Source organism: Elephas maximus, chromosome 14 (assembly GCF_024166365.1).
Source record: "Elephas maximus indicus isolate mEleMax1 chromosome 14, mEleMax1 primary haplotype, whole genome shotgun sequence".
NCBI classification, from domain to species: Eukaryota; Metazoa; Chordata; class Mammalia; order Proboscidea; family Elephantidae; genus Elephas; species Elephas maximus.
Genome location: NC_064832.1, coordinates 15,287,265 through 15,307,656, shown reverse-complemented (window position 1 = coordinate 15,307,656; position 20,392 = coordinate 15,287,265). Strand labels below are relative to the sequence as shown.

The window sequence follows — 20,392 nt, the reverse complement described above, 5'->3', positions numbered from 1 at the left end:
GGGCAGCTCTCCTCTGTCCTACAGAGTCGGTATGAGTTGGAATCAACTTGATGACAACAGGTTTGGTTTAGTTTTTTTTAACACAAGAAAAATCTAAATGTTAACATCATTTTTGGTGAATTTATATTTTGAAATTAAAAAGAAATGCATATATCTAAAAAAAGCATAGATAGATTGTAACTTGTTTTACAAATGTTGAAATTAAGTTTTATAGTCAGTAAGTATTGCCGATATACAGCTAGTCAATGAAGGAAGTAAAACCCAGGTAATTGAAACTTGATTCTAAATCCCATTCTGTCTCCACAAAAATGTAATTACTTTTTAATCATGCCTGAACTCTGAGTGGACAAGAATATAATAAAAGAAAAAAACAACAGCAAATAAAATGAAACACTGTTTTAAGTGTTAAGGTAGAGAAATAAGAAAGACATTTAAAAGTAAATAACAAGGCTTCAACAACAGGTAAAGAGCGCAATAAGGCAGTAAACATGTTGAGTCGACAATAGTGACCATAGTGCTATAAAAAAAAAATATATACATAGGATGTTAAAAAAAAAAAAAAAGACTTCACAGGGACACACAGTGATCAGTATCACATAAAATGGTGTTGGGACTAGAACTTGGGTTTACAGCACTGTGACGATTTTCAAAGCTATTTAGGAAGTGGTAAAGGGAAAAGTAATGCATTCAGAATGGGAAGAGTTGTGAGCAAAGCTATGTTTATGTAATGATTTAAGCATTTTTTCTACAGCATGGGACTTGTAAAATGATTTATTGCATTAAAATAATACTTGAATGACATGGACAACTAGTTTAATTCCAATAAATCAGAAATTGCAATAGCTGCTAAAGGGAAAAGCTGCTGGATGCACATTTTGAAGCATCTAGCTATTTTATTTCGGTGTCAAGATGCTCCTCTCTTTTACATAACGCTGGTAACCTCTGCTGCACTTATTTTTTATTCTTTGTTTTCTGTTTGTATCTGTCATGACAATAGATATCTATTGACTTATTCTGCTGTTTAATGTGTTATTTGTTTTTGTCTTTTTTAACCATCCGAATTATTACATTAAACATTTACCTACAAGTACACCTACAGTTATGGAACATATTTGTTGTTGAAACTTTCATGTCAAAATATTTTTTGATTCAGTATTCTCTAGCCACAATAGTCCCTCCAACTCTTTAAACCATTGGAACATCACTTTATAATTTGAAATGTAATGTTATACACATTATTACACACCTGATTGTTGTCTTAAGCCACATAAAAAAAAAACATAGTGGTGAAAAATTTATATAGAGACGATGATTTGATGAAATAGTGGTTTGCCTAATAATAAAACTTAACATTTTTATAAGATTTTTCACTGTAATTTTCAAGGAGAGATTTGGAGCCAATTCTTTTTTTAATTTTTATTAAGCTTCAAGTGAACATTTACCATTCCAATCAGTCTGTCACATGTAGCTTTACATACATCTTACTCCCTTCTCCCACTTGCTCTCCCCCTATTGAGTCAGCCCTTACAGTCTCTCGTTTCGTGCCAATTTTACCATCTTCCCTCTCTCTCTATCTTCCCATCCCCCCTCCAGTCAAGAGTTGCCAACACACTCTCCCGTGTCCACCTGATTTAATTAGCTCACTCTTCATCAGTATCTCTCTCCCCGCCACTGACCAGTCCTTTTCATGCCTGATGATTTGTCTTCGGGGATGGTTCCTGTCCTGTGCCATCAGAAGTTCTGGGGAGCATTGTCTCTGGGATTCCTCTAGTCGCAATCATACCATTAGGTGTGGTCTTTTAATGAGAATTTGGGGTCTGCATCCCATTGGTCTCCTGCTCCCTCAGGAGTTGTCTGTTGTGTTCCCTGACAGGGCAGACATCGATTGTGGCCGGGCACCAACTAGTTCTTCTGGTCTCAGGATAATGTAGGTCTCTGGTTCAAGTGGCCCTTTCTGTCTCTTGGGTTCTTAGTTGTCGTGTGACCTTGGTGTTCTTCCTTTGCCTTTGCTCCCGGTGGGTTGAGACCAATTAATGTATTTTAGATGGCTGCTTGTTGGCATTTAGGACCCCAGGTGCCACAATTCAAAGTGGGATGCAGAGTGTTTTCATAATAGAATTGTTTTGCCCATTGACTTAGAAGTCCCCTCCAACCAAGTTCCCCAGACCCCAGCCCCTGCTTCGCTGACCTTTGAAGCTTTCATTTTATCTCGGAAACCTCTTTACTTTTAATCCAGTCCAATTAGGCTGACCTTCCTTGTTTTGAGTGTTGTCTTTCCCTTCACCCAAAGCAGTTCCCATCTACAGATTGATCAATAAAAAGCCCTCTCCCTCCCTCCCTCCCTCCCTCCCCCCTTTGTAACCACAAAAGTATGTGTTCTTTTCCGTTTTTTCTATTTCTCAAGATCTTATAATAGTGGTCTTATACAATATTTGTCCTTTTGCAACTGACTCATTTCGCTCAGCATAATGCCTTCCAGATTCCTCCATGTTATGAAATGTTTCAGAGATTCGTCACTGTTCTTTATCGATGCGTAGTATTCCATTGTGTGAATATACCACAATTTATTTACCCATTCGTCCGTTGATGGACATCTTGGTTGCTTCCAGCTTTTTGCTATTGTAAACAGAGCTGCAATAAACATGGGTGTGCATATATCTGTTTGTGTGAAGGGTCTTGTATCTTTAGGGTATATTCCGAGGAGTGGGATTTCTGGGTTGTATGGTAGTTCTATTTCTAACTGTTTAAGATAACGCCAGATGGATTTCCAAAGTGGTTGTACCATTTTACAATCCCACCAGCAGTGTATGAGAGTTCCAGTCTCTCCGCAGCCTCTCCAACATTTATTATTTTGTGTTTTTTGAATTAATGCCAGTCTAGTTGGTGTCAGATGGAATCTCATCGTAGTTTTAATTTGCATATCTCTAATGGCTAATGATCGAGAGCATTTTCTCATGTATCTGTTGGCTGCCTGAATATCTTCCTTAGTGAAATGTGTGTTCATATCCTTTGCCCACTTCTTGATTGGGTTGTTTGTCTTTTTGTGGTTGAGTTTTGACAGAGTCATGTAGATTTTAGAGATCAGGCGCTGGTCTGAGATGTCATAGCTGAATATTCTTTCCCAGTCTGTAGGTGGTCTTTTTACTCTTTTGGTGAAGTCTTTAGATGAGCATAGGTGTTTGATTTTTAGGAGCTCCCAGTTATCTGGTTTCTCTTCATCATTTTTGGTAATGTTTTGTATTCTGTTTATGCCCTGTATTAGGGCTCCTAGGGTAGATACTATTTTTTCTTCCATGATTTTTATCGTTTTAGTCTTTATGTTTAGGTCTTTGATCCACTTGGAGTTAGTTTTTGTGCATGGTGTGAGGTATGGGTCCTGTTTCATTCTTTTGCAAATGGATATCCAGGTATGCCAGCACCATTTGTTAAAAAGACTATTATTTCCCCAATTGACTGACACTGGTCCTTTGTCAAATATCAGCTGCTCATAAATGGATGGATTTATATCTGGATTCTCAATTCTGTTCCATTGGTCTATGTGCCTGTTGTTGTACCAGTACCAGGCTGTTTTGACTACTGTAGCTATATAATAGGTTCTGAAATCAGGTAGGGTGAGGCCTCCCACTTTCTTCTTCTTTTTCAGTAATGTTTTGCTTATCTGGGGGTTCTTTCCTTTCCATATGAAATTAGTGATTTGTTTCTCTATTCCCTTAAAGTATGACATTGGTATTTGGATTGGAAGTGCGTTGTATGTATAAATGGCTTTTGGTAGAATAGACATTTTTACTATGTTAAGTCTTCCTATCCATGAGCAGGGTATGTTTTTCCATTTAAGTGTGTCCTTTTGAATTTCTTGTAGCAGAGTTTTATAGTTTTCTTTGTATAGGTCTTTTACATCCTTGGTAAGATTTATTCCTAAGTATTTTATCTTCTTGGGGGCTACTGTGAATGGTATTGATTTGGTTATTTCCTCTTCGGTGTTCTTTTGGTTGATGTAGAGGAATCCAAGTCATTTTTGTATGTTTATTTTATATCCTGAGACTCTTCCAAACTCTTCTATTAGTTTCAGTAGTTTTCTGGAGGATTTCTTAGGGTTTTCCATGTATACGATCATGTCATCTGCAAATAGTGATAGCTTTACTTCCTCCTTACCAATCTGGATACCCTTTATTTCTTTGTCTAGCCTAATTGCCCTGGCTAGGACTTCAGGTACGATGTTGAATAAGAGCCGTGATAAAGGGCTTCCTTGTCTGGTTCCCGTTCTCAAGGGAAATGCTTTCAGGTTCTCTCCATTTAGAGTGATATTGGCTGTTGGCTTTGCATACATGCCCTTTATTATGTTGAGGAATTTTCCTTCAATTCCTATTTTGGTTAGAGTTTTTATCATTAATGGGTGTTGAACTTTGTCAAATGCCTTTTCTGCATCTATTGATAAGATCATGTGGTTTTTATCTTTTGTTTTGTTTATGTGATGGATTACATTAATGGTTTTTCTGATATTAAACCAGCCTTGCATACCTGGTATAAATCCCACTTGATCAGGGTGTATTATTTTTTTGATGTGTTGTTAGATTCTATTGGCTAGAATTTTGTTAAGGACTTTTGCATCTATGTTCATGAGGGATATAGGTCTAAAATTTTCTTTTTTTGTAATGTCTTTACCTGGTTTTGGTATCAGGGAGATGGTAGCTTCATAGAATGAGTTGGGTAGTATTCTGTCTTTTTCTATACTTTGAAATACCTTCAATAGTAATGGTGTTAAGTCTTCTCTGAAGGTTTGGTAGAACTCTGCAGTGAAGCCATCTGGGCCAGGACTTTTTTTTGTTGGGAGTTTTTTGATTACCGTTTCAATCTCTTTTTTTGTTATGGGTCTATTTAGTTGTTCTACTTCTGAATGTGTTAGTTTAGGTAAGTAGTATTGTTCTAAGAATTTATCCATTTCTTCTAGGTTTTCAAATTTGTTAGAGTACAATTTTATGTAGTAATCTGATATGATTCTTTTGATTTCATTTGGTTCTGTTGTGATGTGGTCCTTCTCGTTTCTTATTCGGGTTGTTAGTTTCCTTTCCTGTTTTTCTTTAGTCAGTCTAGCCAATGGTTTATCAATTTTGTTAATTTTTTCAAAGAACCAGCTTTTGGCTTTGTTAATTCTTTCAATTGTTTTTCTGTTCTCTAATTCATTTAGTTCAGCTCTAATTTTTATTATTTGTTTTCTTCGGGTGCCTGATGGATTCTTTTGTTGCTCACTTTCTATTTGTTCAAGTTGTAGGGACAGTTCTCTGATTTTGGCTCTTTCTTCTTTTTGTATGTGTGCATTTATCGATATAAATTGGCCTCTGAGCACTGCTTTTGCTGTGTCCCAGAGGTTTTGATAGGAAGTATTTTCATTCTCGTTGATTTCTAAGAATTTCCTTATTCCCTCCTTGATGTCTTCTATAACCCAGTCTTTTTTCAGGAGGGTATTGTTCATTTTCCAAGTATTTGATTTCTTTTCCCTAGTTTTTCTGTTATTGATTTCTAGCTTCATTGCCTTGTGGTCTGAGAAGATGCTTTGTAATATTTCGATGTTTTGGATTCTGGAAAGATTTGTTTTATGCCCTAATATGCGGTCTATTCTAGAGAATGTTCCATGTGCGCTAGAAAAAAAAGTATATTTTGCAGCAGTTGGGTGGAGAGTTCTGTATAAGTCAATGAGGTCAAGTTGGTTGATTGTTGTAAGTAGGTCTTTCGTGTCTCTGTTGAGCGTCTTACTGGATGTCCTGTCCTTCTCCGAAAGTGGTGTGTTGAAGTCTCCTACTATATATGTGGAGGTGTCTATCTCACTTTTCAATTCTGTTAAAATTTGATTTATGTATCTTGCAGCCCTGTCATTAGGTGCGTAAATATTTAATATGGTTATGTCTTCCTGATCAATTGTCCCTTTTATCATTATATAGTGTCCTTCTTTATCCTTTGTGGTGGATTTAAGTCTAAAGTCTATTTTGTCAGAAATTAATATTGCTACTCCTCTTCTTTTTTGCTTATTGTTTGCTTGATATATTTTTTTCCATCCTTTGAGTTTTAGTTTGTTTGTGTCTCTAAGTCTAAGGTGTGTCTCTTGTAGGCAGCATATAGATGGATCGTGTTTTTTTATCCGGTCCGTGACTCTCTGTCTCTTTATTGGTGCATTTAGTCCATTTACATTCAGCGTAATTATAGATAAGTAAGTTTTTAGTGCTGTCATTTTGATGCCTTTTCATGTGTGTTGTTGGCCATTTCATTTTTCCACATGCTTTTTTTTGCTGAGACGTTTTTCTTAGTAGCTTGTGAGATCCTCATTTTCATAATGTTTAACTTTGTGTTTATTGAGTCGTTACGTTTTTCTTGGCTTTTTTCTTGAGTTATGGAATTGATATTCCTTTTTGTGGTTACCTTTTTATTTACTCCTATTTTTCTAAGTAAAAACCTAACTTGTATCCTTCTATTTCGCCTTGTATCACTCTCCATCTGGCAGTTCAATGCCTCCTATATTTAGTCCCTCTTTTTGATTATTTTGATCGTTTATCTATTGATTTCCATGATTTACTGTTGTGTGTATTATTTTGTTTATTTATTTATTTTTTAGAATTAGTCTTAATTTGTTTGTTTTTGTGCTTTCCCTGTTTGAGTTGCGTTGATATCAGGACGTTCTGTTTTGTGACCTTGTATTGCGCTGGTACCTGATATTATTGGTCATCCGGCCAAACAATCTCCTTTAGCATTTCTTGCAGTCTTGGTTTAGTTTTTGCAAATTCTCTAAACTTGTGTTTATCTGTAAATATCTTAATTTCTCCTTCATATTTCAGAGAGAGTTTTGCTGGATATATGATCCTTGGTTGGCAGTTTTTCTCGTTCAGTGCTCTGTATATGTCGTCCCATTCCCTTCTTGCCTGCATGGTTTCTGCTGAGTAGTCTGAACTTATTCTTATTGATTCTCCCTTGAAGGAAACCTTTCTTTTCTCCCTGGCTGCTTTTAAAATTTTCTGTTTGTCTTTGGTTTTGGCAAGTTTGATGATGATATGTCTTGGTGTTTTTCTTTTTGGATCAGTCTTAAATGGGGTTCGATGAGCGTCTTGGATAGATATCCTTTCGTCTTTCATGATGTCAGGGAAGTTTTGTGTCAGGAGTTCTTCAACTATTTTCTCTGTGTTTTCTGTCCCCCCTCCCTGTTCTGGGACTCCAATCACTCGCAAGTTATCCTTCTTGATAGAGTCCCACATGATTCTTAGGGTTTCTTCATTTTTTTTAATTCTTTTATCTGATTTTTTTTCAGCTATGTTGGTGTTGTTTCCGTGGTCCTCCAGAAGTCCCAGTCTACATTCTAATTGCTCGAGTCTGCTCCTCTGACTTTCTATTGTGTTGTCAAATTCTGTAATTTTATTGTTAATCTTTTGGATTCCTACATGCTGTCTCTCTATGGATTCTTGCAACTTGTTAATTTTTCCACTATGTTGTTGAATAATCTTTTTGAGTTCTTCAACAGTTTTATCAGTGTGTTCCTTGGCTTTTTCTGCATTTATCCTAATTTCATTTGTGATATCTTTAAGCATTCTGTAAATTAGTTTTTTATATTCTGTATCTGATAATTCCAGGATTGTATCTTCATTTGGGAAAGATTTTGATTCTTTTGTTTGGCGGGTTGGAGAAGCTGTCATGGTCTGTTTTTTTATGTGGTTTGATATGGACTGCTGTCTCCGAGCCATCACTGGGAAACTAGATTTTCCAAGTAGTCAGCTGGTGCGCTGGCTCCTAGTTCTGAAAACAGTCGCTGTCTGCCCGTATTTGTTCGTTTTCCGTCTCTAATTCTGTGCTTGTTGTTCAGAGTTCGTAGATTGTTATGTATATGATCGATTCCCTTGTTTTTCCGAGTCTTTGTTGCAAGAGGGATCCGTGGTAGCGTCCACCTAGTCCGCCATCTTGGCCCCCTTGGAGCCAATTCTTGAACAATGCTCTTGGCAGGCTGAAGAATTTTTACCTTAATAGAAGGTGAAGAGCACTTGCAAATATTGAGACAAAGCTGTCTTTCTTCCTGTGCTGAGATGAAGGTCCGTGTTGCTGTATGGAACTGCATCAGGTAGAGAATTTCTAAAGTGAGCCAAGACCCACTATGCAATTTCTTCATCCTTAGAGTTAAATAACCATAAGAATATTTCCTGTACTTCAATTTATTCTTGAACATTGAGTGAATGGTCAAAAAAATGAATGATATTGGGTAATATTTGTGAGAAAACTACGTGTAGAATGTTCATTATATGTACACAGAACTCTGGGTATATGGAGCAAGAAAAATATCTACAAAAAATATGAATTAATTAAGAGAATTAGATTCCGGCAACCAACACAGAACCAATATGCACTTATGTCTTTAGTGATGTTCAATATCCAATGCCTTTATTTTTAATTGACTTGCTTACAGAGCTGTGTTTTGTTCTAGAGATCGGTGTTATGAAGGCAAGTGGGACTTGCTGAGGCACCGCAAATGCAGTCAGTGTGATTGTGTGTATTCAACTGGGGATCCGTCACCAACACTGTTGGGAAACTACTGGTAAGTAAGCACTTTTATTCAACCTATTTCTGACTAAAACAGCCAGTCCCCAAAATATACTAAAAGGTGGATGTCATGGATTGTATTATGTCCCCCCTGAAAAATGTGTGTATCAAGTTGGTTAGGCCATGATTCCCAGTGTTCTGTAGTTGTCCTCCATTTTGTGATTGCAATTTTATGTTGAAGAGGATTAGGGTGGGATTGTAACAAAAACATTACTAACAATGTCAAGTACCCAAAGAGAAATTAGGTAACTCCTGAAAGTCAGACACTTATGCTCATCCAAAGTCTTCACCAGGAGAGTAAACTGATTACCTACAGACTGGGAAACAGTTTTTAGCTATAACATTTCTGATCAGCATCTGATCTCTAAAATCTACATGATATTGCAAAAACTCAATAACAAAAAGACAAATAATCCATTTTAAAAATGGGCAAAGGATAGGAACAGGCGCTTCAACGAAGAAGACATTCAGGCAGGTAACAGATACATGAGGAAATGCTCACAATCATTAGCCATTAGAGAAATGTAAATCAAAACTACAATGAGATACCATCTCACTCCAACAAGGTTGCCATTAATCCCAAATCACAAAATAATAAATGTTCGAGAGGTTGTAGAGAGACTGGAACACTTATTCACTGCTGGTGGGAATTTAAAATGGTGCAGCCACTTTGGAAATCAATCTGGCACTTCCTTAAAAAGCTAGCAATAGAACTACCATAGAATATGGCAATCCCACTCCTTGGAATATATCTTAGAGAAATAAGAGCCTTTATATGAACAGATATATGCACAACCATGTTCATTGCAGCACTGTTTACAATAGCAGAAAGATGGAAGTAACCAAGGTGCCCATCAACAGATGAATGGATAAATAAATTTTGGTACATTCACACGATGAAATACTTCACATAGTTTAAGAACAATGATGAATCCGTGAAATATTTCATAGCTTGGAGGAATCTGGAGGGCATTATGCTGAGTGAAATTAGTCAGTTGCAAAAGGACGAATATTGTATGAGACCACTATTATAAGAACTCAAGAAATAGTTTAAACAGAGAAGAAAATATTCTTTGATGGTTATGAGGGTGGGGAGAAAGGGAGGGAGAAGGATATTTGCAAATTAGATAGTAGACAAGAACTATTTTAGGTGAAGGGAAAGACATCATACAATAAAGGAGAGGTCAGCATAACTGGACTAAACCAAAAGCAGTTTCCTGAATAAACCAAAAGCTCCAAAGGCCAGAGTAGCAGGGGCAGCAGTTGGGGGACCATGTTTTCAGGGGACATCTAGCTCAATTGGCATAACAAAATCTATTAAGAAAACATTCTGCATCCCACTTTGGTGAGTGGCGTCTGCAGTCTTAAAAACACTATCAAGCAGCCATCTAAGATGCATCCATTGGTCTCAACCCACCTGGAACAAAGGAGAATGAAGAACACCAAAGATACAAGGTAATTATGAGTCCAAAAGACAGAAATGGCCACGTAAATCCAAGACTACATCAGCCTGAGACCGGAAGAACTAGATGGTGTCCGTCTACAACTGAAGACTGCCCCGACAGGGAACGAAACAGAGCATCCCTGACGGAGCAAGAGAGCAGTGAGATGCGGACCTCAAAGTCCCATAAAAAAATCAGACTTAATGATCTGACTGACACTAGAGGAACCCTGGAGGTCACGGTCCCCAGACCTTCTATTGGCCCAAGACTGGAACCATTCCCAAAGCCAACTCTTCAGACAGGGATTGGACTGGATTATAGGATAGAAAATGATAGTGGTGAGGAGTGACCTTCTGGTCTCAAGTGGACACATGAGACTATGTTGGCAGCTCCCGTTTGGAGGGGAGATGAGAAGGCAGAGGGGGACAGAAAGTGGCTGAATGGACACGGGGAATACAGGGCTGAGAGAAGGAGTGTGCTGTCTCATTAGTGGGAGAGGAACTAGGAGCACATAGCAAGCTGTATACTAATTTTTGTATGAGAGACTGACTTGATTTGTAAAGTTTCACTTAAAGCACACACACAAAAGATGGAAAGAATACACAGAGTCACAGTACCAAAAGAAATGGTCAACTTTCAGTCGTTTCATGAGGTGGCATATGATGAAGAACTGGTCGTAGTGAAGCAAGAAGTCCAAGCTACACTGAAGGCACTGGCGAAAAACAAGGCTCCAGGAGCTGAGAGAATACCCACTGAGTTGTTTCAACAAACAGACGCAGCACTGTAGATGCTCACTCCACTATGCAAAGAAATTTGGAAGCTAGCTACCTGGCCAACAGGCTGCAAGAGATGCACGTTTGTATCCATTCCAAAGAAAAGCGATCCAACAGAATGTGGAAGTTATCAAATGTAAGTGTTAGTATTAGTAAATATGGTAAACAAACAAACAAAGAAACTCTATCTATTCTACAGTGAATATGACATTCTATCCCCAGGAGATCTAGTGAGTTTATGATGTTGTTGTTAGGTGCTGTTGGGTCAGTTCCAACACATAGCGACCCTGTGTACAACAGAACGGAACAGTGCCCAGCCCTGGGCCTTTCTCATTGCTATGTCTGAGCCCTCTGTTGCAGCCACTGTCTCAATCTGTCTCATTGAGGATCTTTGTCTTTTTCACTGACCCTCTACTTTACCAAGCACGATGTCTTTTTCCAGGGACTGATCCCTCCTGATAATATGTCCAGAGTACGTGAGACCAAGTCTTGCCACCCACCTTTCTAAGGAGCATTCTGGCTGTACTTCTTCCAAGACAGGTGTGTTCATTCTTCTAGCAGTCCTTGGTATATTCATTATTCTTCACCAACAACATAATTCAAGTTTCAGTTCTTTTGCCTTCCTTATTCATTGTCCAGCTTTAGCTGCACATGAGGCGACTGAAAATATCATGGCTTGGTTCAGGCACACCTTAGTCCTCAAAGTGACATCTTCGATTTTTAACACTTTAAAGAGGTCTTTTGTAGCAGATTTGCCCAATAAAATATGTCGTTTGATTTCTTGACGGCTGCTTCCATGGGTGTTGATTGTGGATCCAAGTAAAATGAAATCCTTGACGACTTCAGTATTTTTTCTGTTTACTGTGATTTTTTTATTGTTCCAGTTGTGAGGATTTTTGTTTTCTTTTTGTTGAAGTGTAATCCATACTGAAGGCTGAAGTCTTTGATCCTCATCAGTAAGTGCTTCAAGTCCTCTTCACTTTCAGTAAGCAAGGTTGTGTCATCTGCATGTCTAGGCTGTTAATGAGTCTTCCTCCAATCCTGATGCCCCTTCTTCTTCATATAATACAGCTTCTTGGACTGTATGGATTATACGTTTTTTTTAAGACACTGAGTTTTTGGTAATTTACTATGGCAGCCCTAGAAAATGAATACAGAGCCCTTCACCAAGAACAAGTCAAGTTAGCACCAAAAATGCTCCTGTAAGGGTAGCCGCATAGGATGAGACATGGCAGTTTTAAAAAGTATGAAGTAAAACTCTCAGCTTTGACAGACAAAGGGCTCCTCTAAGACTAAGTTCATTGCTGTTGAGTCGATTCTATCTCATAGTGACCCTAAAGGACAGAGTAGAATTGACCCATAGGGTTTCCAAGGAGTGGCTGGTAGATTCGAACTGCTTGAATAAGTATTGTGAAAAAATACAACCCTGACACACAACTTTTCTGAGCTTAGTATTAAAACAAAACAAAACAAAGTCGCTATCGAGTGGATTCTGACTCATAGGGACCCCATAGGACAGAGTAGAGCTTCCCCACAGGGTTTCCAAGGAGCGACTGGTAGATTCAAACTGCAGACCTTTTGGTAGCACCCAAATGCATAATCATCGCACCACCAGTGGCTTTCAAATCAGCTATAGGCTGATGATCTCCAAATTCTTAGAACCCAGAAAACTACTCTACCTCTGAGTGGTATCCACAGCTGGGAACTGTTCTCCACACTTGGATGACCTCAGACATCCAAATCTAACATGTCCAGAAAAAATCTTTTGGTCATTTTCTCAAGTTTGTTCCTCCATGGTTTTTCCACATGGTAGAGAATGGCTCTGGTGACCATGCGCTCATAGTAGCCTGAATTCTAGAAGTCACCTTTGATTCTCCGTTCCCCTCATCCCATACTTCTAATCCACCAGCAATTCTTGGCAGCTCAAGCTCCAAAGTACACCTCAAGTCTGCTCCCACCTGCACTACCACCATCACTCCTCACCCTGACCATTGCAGAAGCATCCTCACCAGTCCTCTGTATTTGCTGTCTTCAAGTTCTCCTGGGCTACAGTTAATTCCTGGGACACGTTCTTTCTCAAGACCATTGAACCATAGAAGGAGAAGGGCATTTAGTTGTATGCTACCTCCTCCGCTTGAGCTGCATGTCCCTCAGAAATCACTTTTCACTGTCCACTCTATAATGTCTCTATTCCAGTTTCCTGTCTTTGGCCGCACTGCTTTGATAGCGTGCATGCATGTGTGCTTCAGGGGTCATGTAGACAGCTGCTTGGAGGAATTTTTCTTAGTACAATCATGGTTGTGTGCCATCAAGAGATTCTGACTCATATCAACCCTGTATGACAACTTAGAACTGCCTCACAAGGTTTCCTAGGTTGCAGTCTTTATGGCACAGCCCTGGTGGCCCCGTGGTTAAGAGCTTGGCCGCTAACCAAAGGGTGGACAGTTCGAATCTACCAGTTGGTTCTTTGCAGAAAGACATGGCAGTCTGCTTCTGTAAAGACTTATAGTCTTAGAAACCCTGTGGGGCAGTTCTACTCTGCCCTATAGGGTCACTATGAATCTGAATTGATTCAACAGCAACTGGTTTGGATTTTGTTTGGTTAGAATCTTTACGGGAGCCCATCTCCAGATCTTTTCAACCCCTGAGCTGGTGGGTTCCAACGGCCCACCTTTCAGTTAGCCAAGCACTTAACCGTTGCACCTCCAATACTTAACTCTGCGCGCGAGAGGGCCCTCTCCTGACGTCTCCCGTCTCCTCACCCCGCACACCTTGGCGTTGTCCTTGCTTCTAGACCCCACCCTCCCCTCTGGAGGCCCAACCCCCCCACGCCCGCCCCCGACCCGGGCCGCTGGGTGGGCCGGCAGCCATGCTCCACGCCGTCCAGCCAGTTACTCCCGGAAGCGCTGGGATGGGTGGTGAGGGGCCCGGGCCAGATGGCGCGCCTTAGAGAGGATGCTGTTCATGCTGCTTTCCCTGCCGTGTTCTCTGAAAGGTATGAAACTCCGACACCTGGCTGGAGGGACCTGCTCCCAGACTGAACAAGCCCGGCCCCTCGAAGGTGTGGAGGGAAGGCGCCAGGAGGGCGGGTCCCAGTGCCAGCATCCCGGGGGCTCCAGAGGTTGGAGAGTCCAGACGTTGGGTTAGCAGCTTGCGTTGCCCCCTCCGGCGTACCCCGTCCCGAGTGATCCCCGGGGCGGACGCGGCGCGGGGCCGGGCGGACGCAGCCACTGTAAGGGCTGCGAGAGGGAGCCTCTGGCCCGGGAGACGCAGCTGGTCTGCGAATTTGCATCCCCGTGGATTTGCGGCGGGGGGGGGGGGGTCCAGCCGCGGGATCCAGCTGCGGAGTGCCCTCGGGCCTGGGGGCTTGAAGGGCTTGGGGAGAAAGGCCGTGTCCAGGGCTGCGCCCGGGTCCCTACTCTGCCCGGGGCGGGTTTGCGGGCCAAGCTGGGGAATGGGCGCCTGCCCCCCCCGCCCCCCACCTGCTCCCTGTGCCAGAGGGGAAACCAAGGCCCAGAGTTCGCCCGGGGGGGTGAGATTCCAGACTGAGGGCGGGGCACTCGCCCCCATTCCTCCTCCCACCCCCACCAGACTCCGTAGGGTGCCACGGACAGGGGAGAGAGGGATCCCCCGCCCAAGGCCCTGCTGCCCCTTACTGTTTTGGGCGCTGTGCCTGGGAGGCTGAGGCACCCCGCACCCTCGCCCGCGCCCGGCTGGTCTACTCTCGGGGCTGGGGCGTCGGCGCGGCCCCACCGGGAAAGGAAGGGGTCCTGGGAATCTGTGGAGCAGCGCGGGGATCCTACTCCTTGTGGATGCAGGGATTCAGTGTCTGTTAACAGTGTGGATGCCAGGTCCCGCTCCCCCTCTGGGTGGCGGGGGTGGGGGTAGCAGGAAGGGGTCCTGAGCAACCATGTTGTTTGTTAACTTAAACGTTTGTGCAGCGCTGTGTACCGGTCACTGTGGACGCGGTCTCTGGTGCTGAGGGGATTTGAAGGTTCCTCACACTGGCGGGATTTGGAGCCTCTACCCTGGTGGCAGTAGGTTTAGTGGGTTACCCTGGTGGCGTAGTGGTTAAGTGCTAAGGCTGCTAGCCAAAAGGTTGGCAGTTTGAATCCACCAGGCGCTCCTTGGAAACTGTGGGGCAGTTCTACTCTGTCCTATAGCGTCGCTATGAGTCAGAATTGACTGGATGGTAACGGGTGTGTTTTGTTTTTTTTTTTAGGTTGGAGATTAGGTGTCTCTCAGGCTGACATTTGAAGGTCTGGAGCTGACGGTTTATGAGGGTTTCTAAGGGTTTTAAGCGCTCCGGCCATGGGCACCAACCCGATCTTCCAGCACCTGCGGACGGACCGCCCCCCCCCGCCGGGGGATTGGCTGCTCTGGGACCCCGAGCCCAGAGGGCGGTGAGAAGCTGACAAACGTGAGTGATGTCCTGCAGGCTCCAGTTGGCGGGGCAGCCCTGCTCACATGGTCTCAATACCGGCAATCGGGCAGTCGGCTTCGTGCCTGGGGGTGGTTTCCGAATGTTCCCTCGTGTACCCCCACCCGTGCGGGGCGACAACTCTCCCCTGGGCGGGGACCTAGTAGAGGCCTGCAGGGCATCAGGGTATGGAGGGGCAGAGCTTGGGCAGGGAGGGCGCGACCCTGCAGGTTCCTCTACGTGACCACGGCGGGGGGTTGCGGGTCGTGAAGGCTGGGACTGGTAGAGGACCCACTAGGTCGCGCAGAAGGAGTGGGTTAGGATAATCATAGCATTAATGGGAGTATTGAGAGAGCGCCCTGGGGCGTTGGGTCCCTCGGGAAGAAAAGCTTCTGCTGTCGCCACTGCAGCGGTACCCAGGTCGTCCTGGCTTAGGTCCAGGAGGTTCCCATGCTCGGAGGGCCTGGTGGGCAGAACAGAACCGGCGGTGCACGCGCCCTCTCGCGGCCTTGCACCAAATCGCTGAAGTTCAGTGTCAGGCGATTCTAAGCCATGGTTTTGGAACTCAATAGTGAAGCAGAGCAAATGATGCAGTGCCTTGATGGGACCGGTGGAGACAACAAGAAGCAAAGCACAGCTCAAACTTCAAAATTCCACTGAGTGTTAGTAGGATTTGGAGGAAGAAAATAGACGGAGAGTTGAGAGGCCCAGAGATACAGAAGGGTTAGAGGATTAGGGTTAGGGGTTAGGGTTTGGTGTTAGGGGTCCAGGTTTGGGGGTTAGAGGTTTGGGAGTTAGGTCTAGGGGTATAGGTTTTAGGTGGTTGGGGGTTGGGGTTAGGGCTGGGGTTACTAGGCTAGGACACAAGTGGTTTAGGGTTAGGGTTAGAGTGAGGCTGAGGTTGATTCCCCAGTCTTGTGTACCGTCTTTCCTTTGCCAGAGTTACCACCGATCTGTTGTTTGGTTGGAAACCCTGGTGGCGTAGTGGTTAAGAGCCACCGGTGCTAACCAAAGGTCTGCAGTTCGAATCCACCAGGCACTCCTTGGAAACTCTATGGGGCAGTTCTAATCTGTCCTGTAGGGTCGCTATGAGCTGGAATTGACTCGACAGCAGTGGGTTTGGTTTTTTTGGTTATTGTTTAGTTGGCTTTTCTCTACCCGCTCTTCGTCTCCCTGGTGAACATCAAGGATTGTTTCTGTGCGTAAATGTTTTCAGGAGTTTTTATGATAGTGGTCTCTTACTGTATATGTCGTTTTGTGATTGACTTAGTGTGATGCGCCCCAGATTCATCCATGGTGTGAGATGTTTCGGAGATTCATCATTGGTCTTTATTGTCGTGTAGTGTTCCACTGTGTGTATGTACCGTAGTTTGTTTATCCATTCCTCTGTGGACGAGCACTTAGGTTGTTTCCATCTTTTTGCTACTGTGAATAATGTTGCAGTGAACACGGGTGTGCATATGTCTATTCCTGTGACTGCGCATGGAAACCCTGGTGGCTAGTGGTTAAGTGCTATGGCTGCTAACAAAAAGGGTTAGGGTTTGGGCTTAGGGATGTTAGGGTTAGGGTTGTTAGAGTTAGGGTCGTTAGGGTTTGGGGTTAGAGTTTAGGGTTAGGGTTTTTTGGTTGGGGTTAGGTGTTAGGGTTAGGTTTAGGGTTTGAGGTTAGAGTTTGGAGTTACAGGTTAGGTGTTAGGGGTTGCAGTTTGGGGTTTAGGGTTTTGGGGTTTAGTCGTTAGGGTTTGGGTTAGGTTTTAGGGGTTAGGGTTTAGGTTTAGGGTTGGGGTTGGTGTTGGGTTTGTTTGGGATATGTGGTTTGGGGTTATAGGGTGGGTGTTAGAGGGTTGGGGTCTAGAGGGTTGGGGGTTAGAGATTGAGGGAGTTAGAGGGTGAGGGGTTAGAGGGTGAGGGGGTTAGAAGTTGAGAAGATTATAGAGTGAGGGAGTGAGAAGGTGAGGGTGTGAGGGGGTGAAGGTTAGGGTTTAGGGTTAGAGGGTTTAGGCTTAGGGTTCAGAAGCTTGGGGTTAGGGGGTTTGGGTTTCAGGGTTCAGAGGTTGGGGTTGGTGTTGTGGTTAGGGTTAGAGAGTTAGGGTTAGAGGCTTAGGGTTAGAGGATTAGGGTTAGGGGTTAGGGCTAGGGCTTAGGGGTTCAGGTTTAGGGGTTTGGGATGGGTTTGGGGTAAGGTTTTAGGGTTTAGGATTAGAGGGTTAGGCTTAGGGCTTAGAGTTTAGGGTTTTAGGATTTAGAGTTTAGGGCTTAGGGCTTAGAGCCTAGGGTTTAGGGCTTAAGGTTTAAGGCTTAGAGTGAGCGTTAAGGCTGGGGGCTGGGGTTAGGGTTTAGGGTATTAGGGTTAGAGGGTTAGACGGTTTAGTGTTTAAGTTTAGGGTTTAGGGGTTAGGGGTTGGGGTTAAGGGTGTTAGTGTTTAGGGTTTTGGCGTTTAGGGTGTTAGGGTTAAATGTGTTAGGGCTAAGGGTGTTAGGGTTTTGCGTGTTAGGGTTTTAAGTGTTATGGTTTAGGGTTTAGAGTTAAGTGATAGGGTTAGGCTTAGGCTCATTCTTAGGTTTAGGGCTAGGGATTTGAGGTTTAGGGTTTGGGGTTAGGTTTGGAGGTTGGGGTTAGGATTAGGGCTAGGGTTAGAGGGTTAGCGTTAGAGTTAGAGGGTTAGGGTTTCAGATTAGGGTTTCACGTTAGCGTTAGAGGGTTAGGGTTCGAGGGTTAGGGTTAGGGTCATTAGGGTTAGGGTGGTTAGGGGTTAGGGTTAGGTGTTAGGGTTTAGGGTTTACGGTTAGGTTTAGGGTTTGGGATTTGAAGTTTGGGTTTAGGGTTTGAGGCTTAGAGTATAGGGTTTAGTGTGTAGGGTTTTGATGTGTAGTGTTTTGGGGTGTAGGTGTTTAGGTTGTAGAGTTTAGGGTATAGGGGTTAGGGTTTGGGTTAGGGTTAGAGTTTAGGTCCTTGGGGGTTAGGACCTAAGGGCTTAGGGTCTTAGGGGCTTTGGGGCTCAGGGCTTAGGGGCTAGAGTTAGAGGGCTAAGGCCAGAGGGCCCGAAGGCCAGAGGGCCAGGGTTATGGTTTGATTCCTGGCTGGCAATTTTTTTCCTTCAATATTTTGTGTAAGTCATCCCTTTGCCTTCTCGCCTGCATGATTTCTGCTGAGTAGTCCAAGTTTTTTATTATTTACTTTCCTTTGTTGGTGACTTCCTTTATCCCTAGCCTCTCTTAAAATTCTCTTTATATTTGATTTTGGCAAGTTTGATTATTATGTGTCTCGGTCACTTTCTTTTGAGATCTACCTTATGTGGAATTCGATGAGCATCTTTCATGATATCATGGAAGTTTTCTGCCAACAAATCTTCAACAGTTCCCTTTGTATTTTCTGTTAGCCCTCCCTGTTCTGGTACTGAATTCACTCATAGTTATTTCTCTTGATAAAGTCCCACATGATTCTTTGGACTTCTTCATTTAAAATTCTTTTATCTGCTTTCTCTTCAAATATATTAGTCCCAAGAGTTTGATCTTCAATCTCAGTAATTCTGCCTTCCAATTCCTCAATTGTGCTCTTCTTACTTTCTATTGAGTTTTCTAACTCTGTAATTTTATTGTTAATCTTCTGAATCTCTGATTGCAGTCTCTCTATGGTTTCTTGCAGCTTATTAAATTTTTAACTATGTTCTTGAGTAACCTTTTTAATTTCTTCAGCTGCTTTATCTTTGTGTTCCTTGGCTTGATATGCATTTTGCCTCATTGGAGAAATCCTTGGGCCCTTCACTGGCTCGCCATGCAGCTCCATGACGTCCACTCCTGGCCCTGGCCTTTGGCCGGTGCCCCACTGAACATGTGCTCCGGAGCCATGTTTCTCCACCCATCACTATCATTCTGCCACCAGGGGATATGTGAGTGTGGGAGTCACCATTTCTCACTGGCAGCAGTGTCACAAGTCACTAGACTTCCAGGTACCCGCAGACCTAGGCTGCCTTCTGCCTCAGGCAAGGTCCCGAATCCTTTATACCAGATGCTGACACCGGGCCACTGGCGGACATTCATTTTGATCAACACAGAGGTCTGAGTGAGGGTCAGCAGGCCAGGTAGGTGAAGTCAAGGCCAGGTGGGTGGGACTAAGGTTTCTTTGCCATCACCATGGAGAGAGTCTCCCCACCGGAAGAGTGGGCAGAGCTTGTGATGGGCCTGAGGAGAAGACTCAGCCAATGGCAGAGATCCAGTCCGCCAGGCAGATGACACAGGGTCCTCCATTGTGACCTAGGACACCTAGTGGCCACAGGATTTGAGCACACCCTGGGAAAGGCTACGCAGGCACAAGGTAGCCCCTGGTTCGGACTGCTTCAGGGCATTGGCAGAGCAGGCCAGGGTCCAATTTTCCCACTTTCCTCAGGATATCAGTACGCAAGACATCCCCACTCAGCATCTCTTGCCTCTCTCTCTGTATGTGTTCATTCTCTGAAATCTCTTCCTTCTCTCCCTGAGTCACTTCACAGCTTGGAGTGCCTGACAGAGTGCCTAGAGACCAAAGAGCAAAGGGGGAAGGCCTCTGGCTCTACTGGTTGCCCATGGGCAGAGAAGATCTGCTAGTCTATCTGGAAGGTCTAGACAGTAGTGACTGATTGGGGAGCTACATCACGGGTGGACTCTGGCCAGGTGAAGCTTGCTGACATGTGGCAGCCTCTCCGGAGACTACTAATTCCGCTGATGACATTGTATGCATATACCCAGGTGAGTGCCATGGGCAGAAAACATTGACACATACCTGCCAGAGGGCTGTCCTGGGTCTGAAGAGTCCACCCTGGTCTCCAGGGTCTCATCATGTCAGCACACACTTTGCCTGCACACATGGAATCCGCCTCTCTCCACGAATGCCTTCTCCTCCTAGGAAACACAGGATGGCACTAAGCCAAGGGAGAGAACAGGCAAAGTCAACTGAAGCCCCCATTTTCAAGATTTTGCTTCTGCTGGGCCACAGCCCCCGGTGGCACACTGCATGCACGTCACTTCTCCAAACACAAGGCCGAAATCCGGACATCCAGGGCCCCAGCAGTCCAGAGTCTGCGGGTGGCAGCATACTCTGCGGAGGGTGGCACCTCTTTGCCATGTACAGGAGGGAGGCCTGGGCCCTTGACTGGCTCCGCTAGAGCTCCACGACCTCAGCTATTTTCCCCGACCTTTGGCCCGTGCCCTCAC

General features: G+C 43.7%; 1 protein-coding gene across 10 annotated transcripts in view; it reads right to left on the bottom strand.

Annotated features, from left to right (window-relative positions):
- LOC126058320 (translation initiation factor IF-2-like) overlaps positions 1-20,392 on the bottom strand; it is an 88,630-nt gene that overhangs the window by 3,373 nt on the left and 64,865 nt on the right. For 5 of the 10 annotated variants that reach the window (XM_049853390.1, XM_049853388.1, XM_049853392.1 and 2 more), the window contains 2 exons: positions 19,962-20,080; positions 13,636-14,158 (listed from right to left, as the gene is read on the bottom strand). In XM_049853390.1, the coding sequence (XP_049709347.1) occupies positions 13,746-14,158; positions 19,962-20,080 (532 nt within the window). In that variant the 3' untranslated portion in view covers positions 13,636-13,745. Of the gene's footprint in view, positions 1-13,635; positions 14,159-17,911; positions 20,101-20,392 lie in introns of those variants that run through there. The other 5 variants (XR_007513183.1, XR_007513184.1, XR_007513186.1 and 2 more) reach the window with 4 other exon arrangements.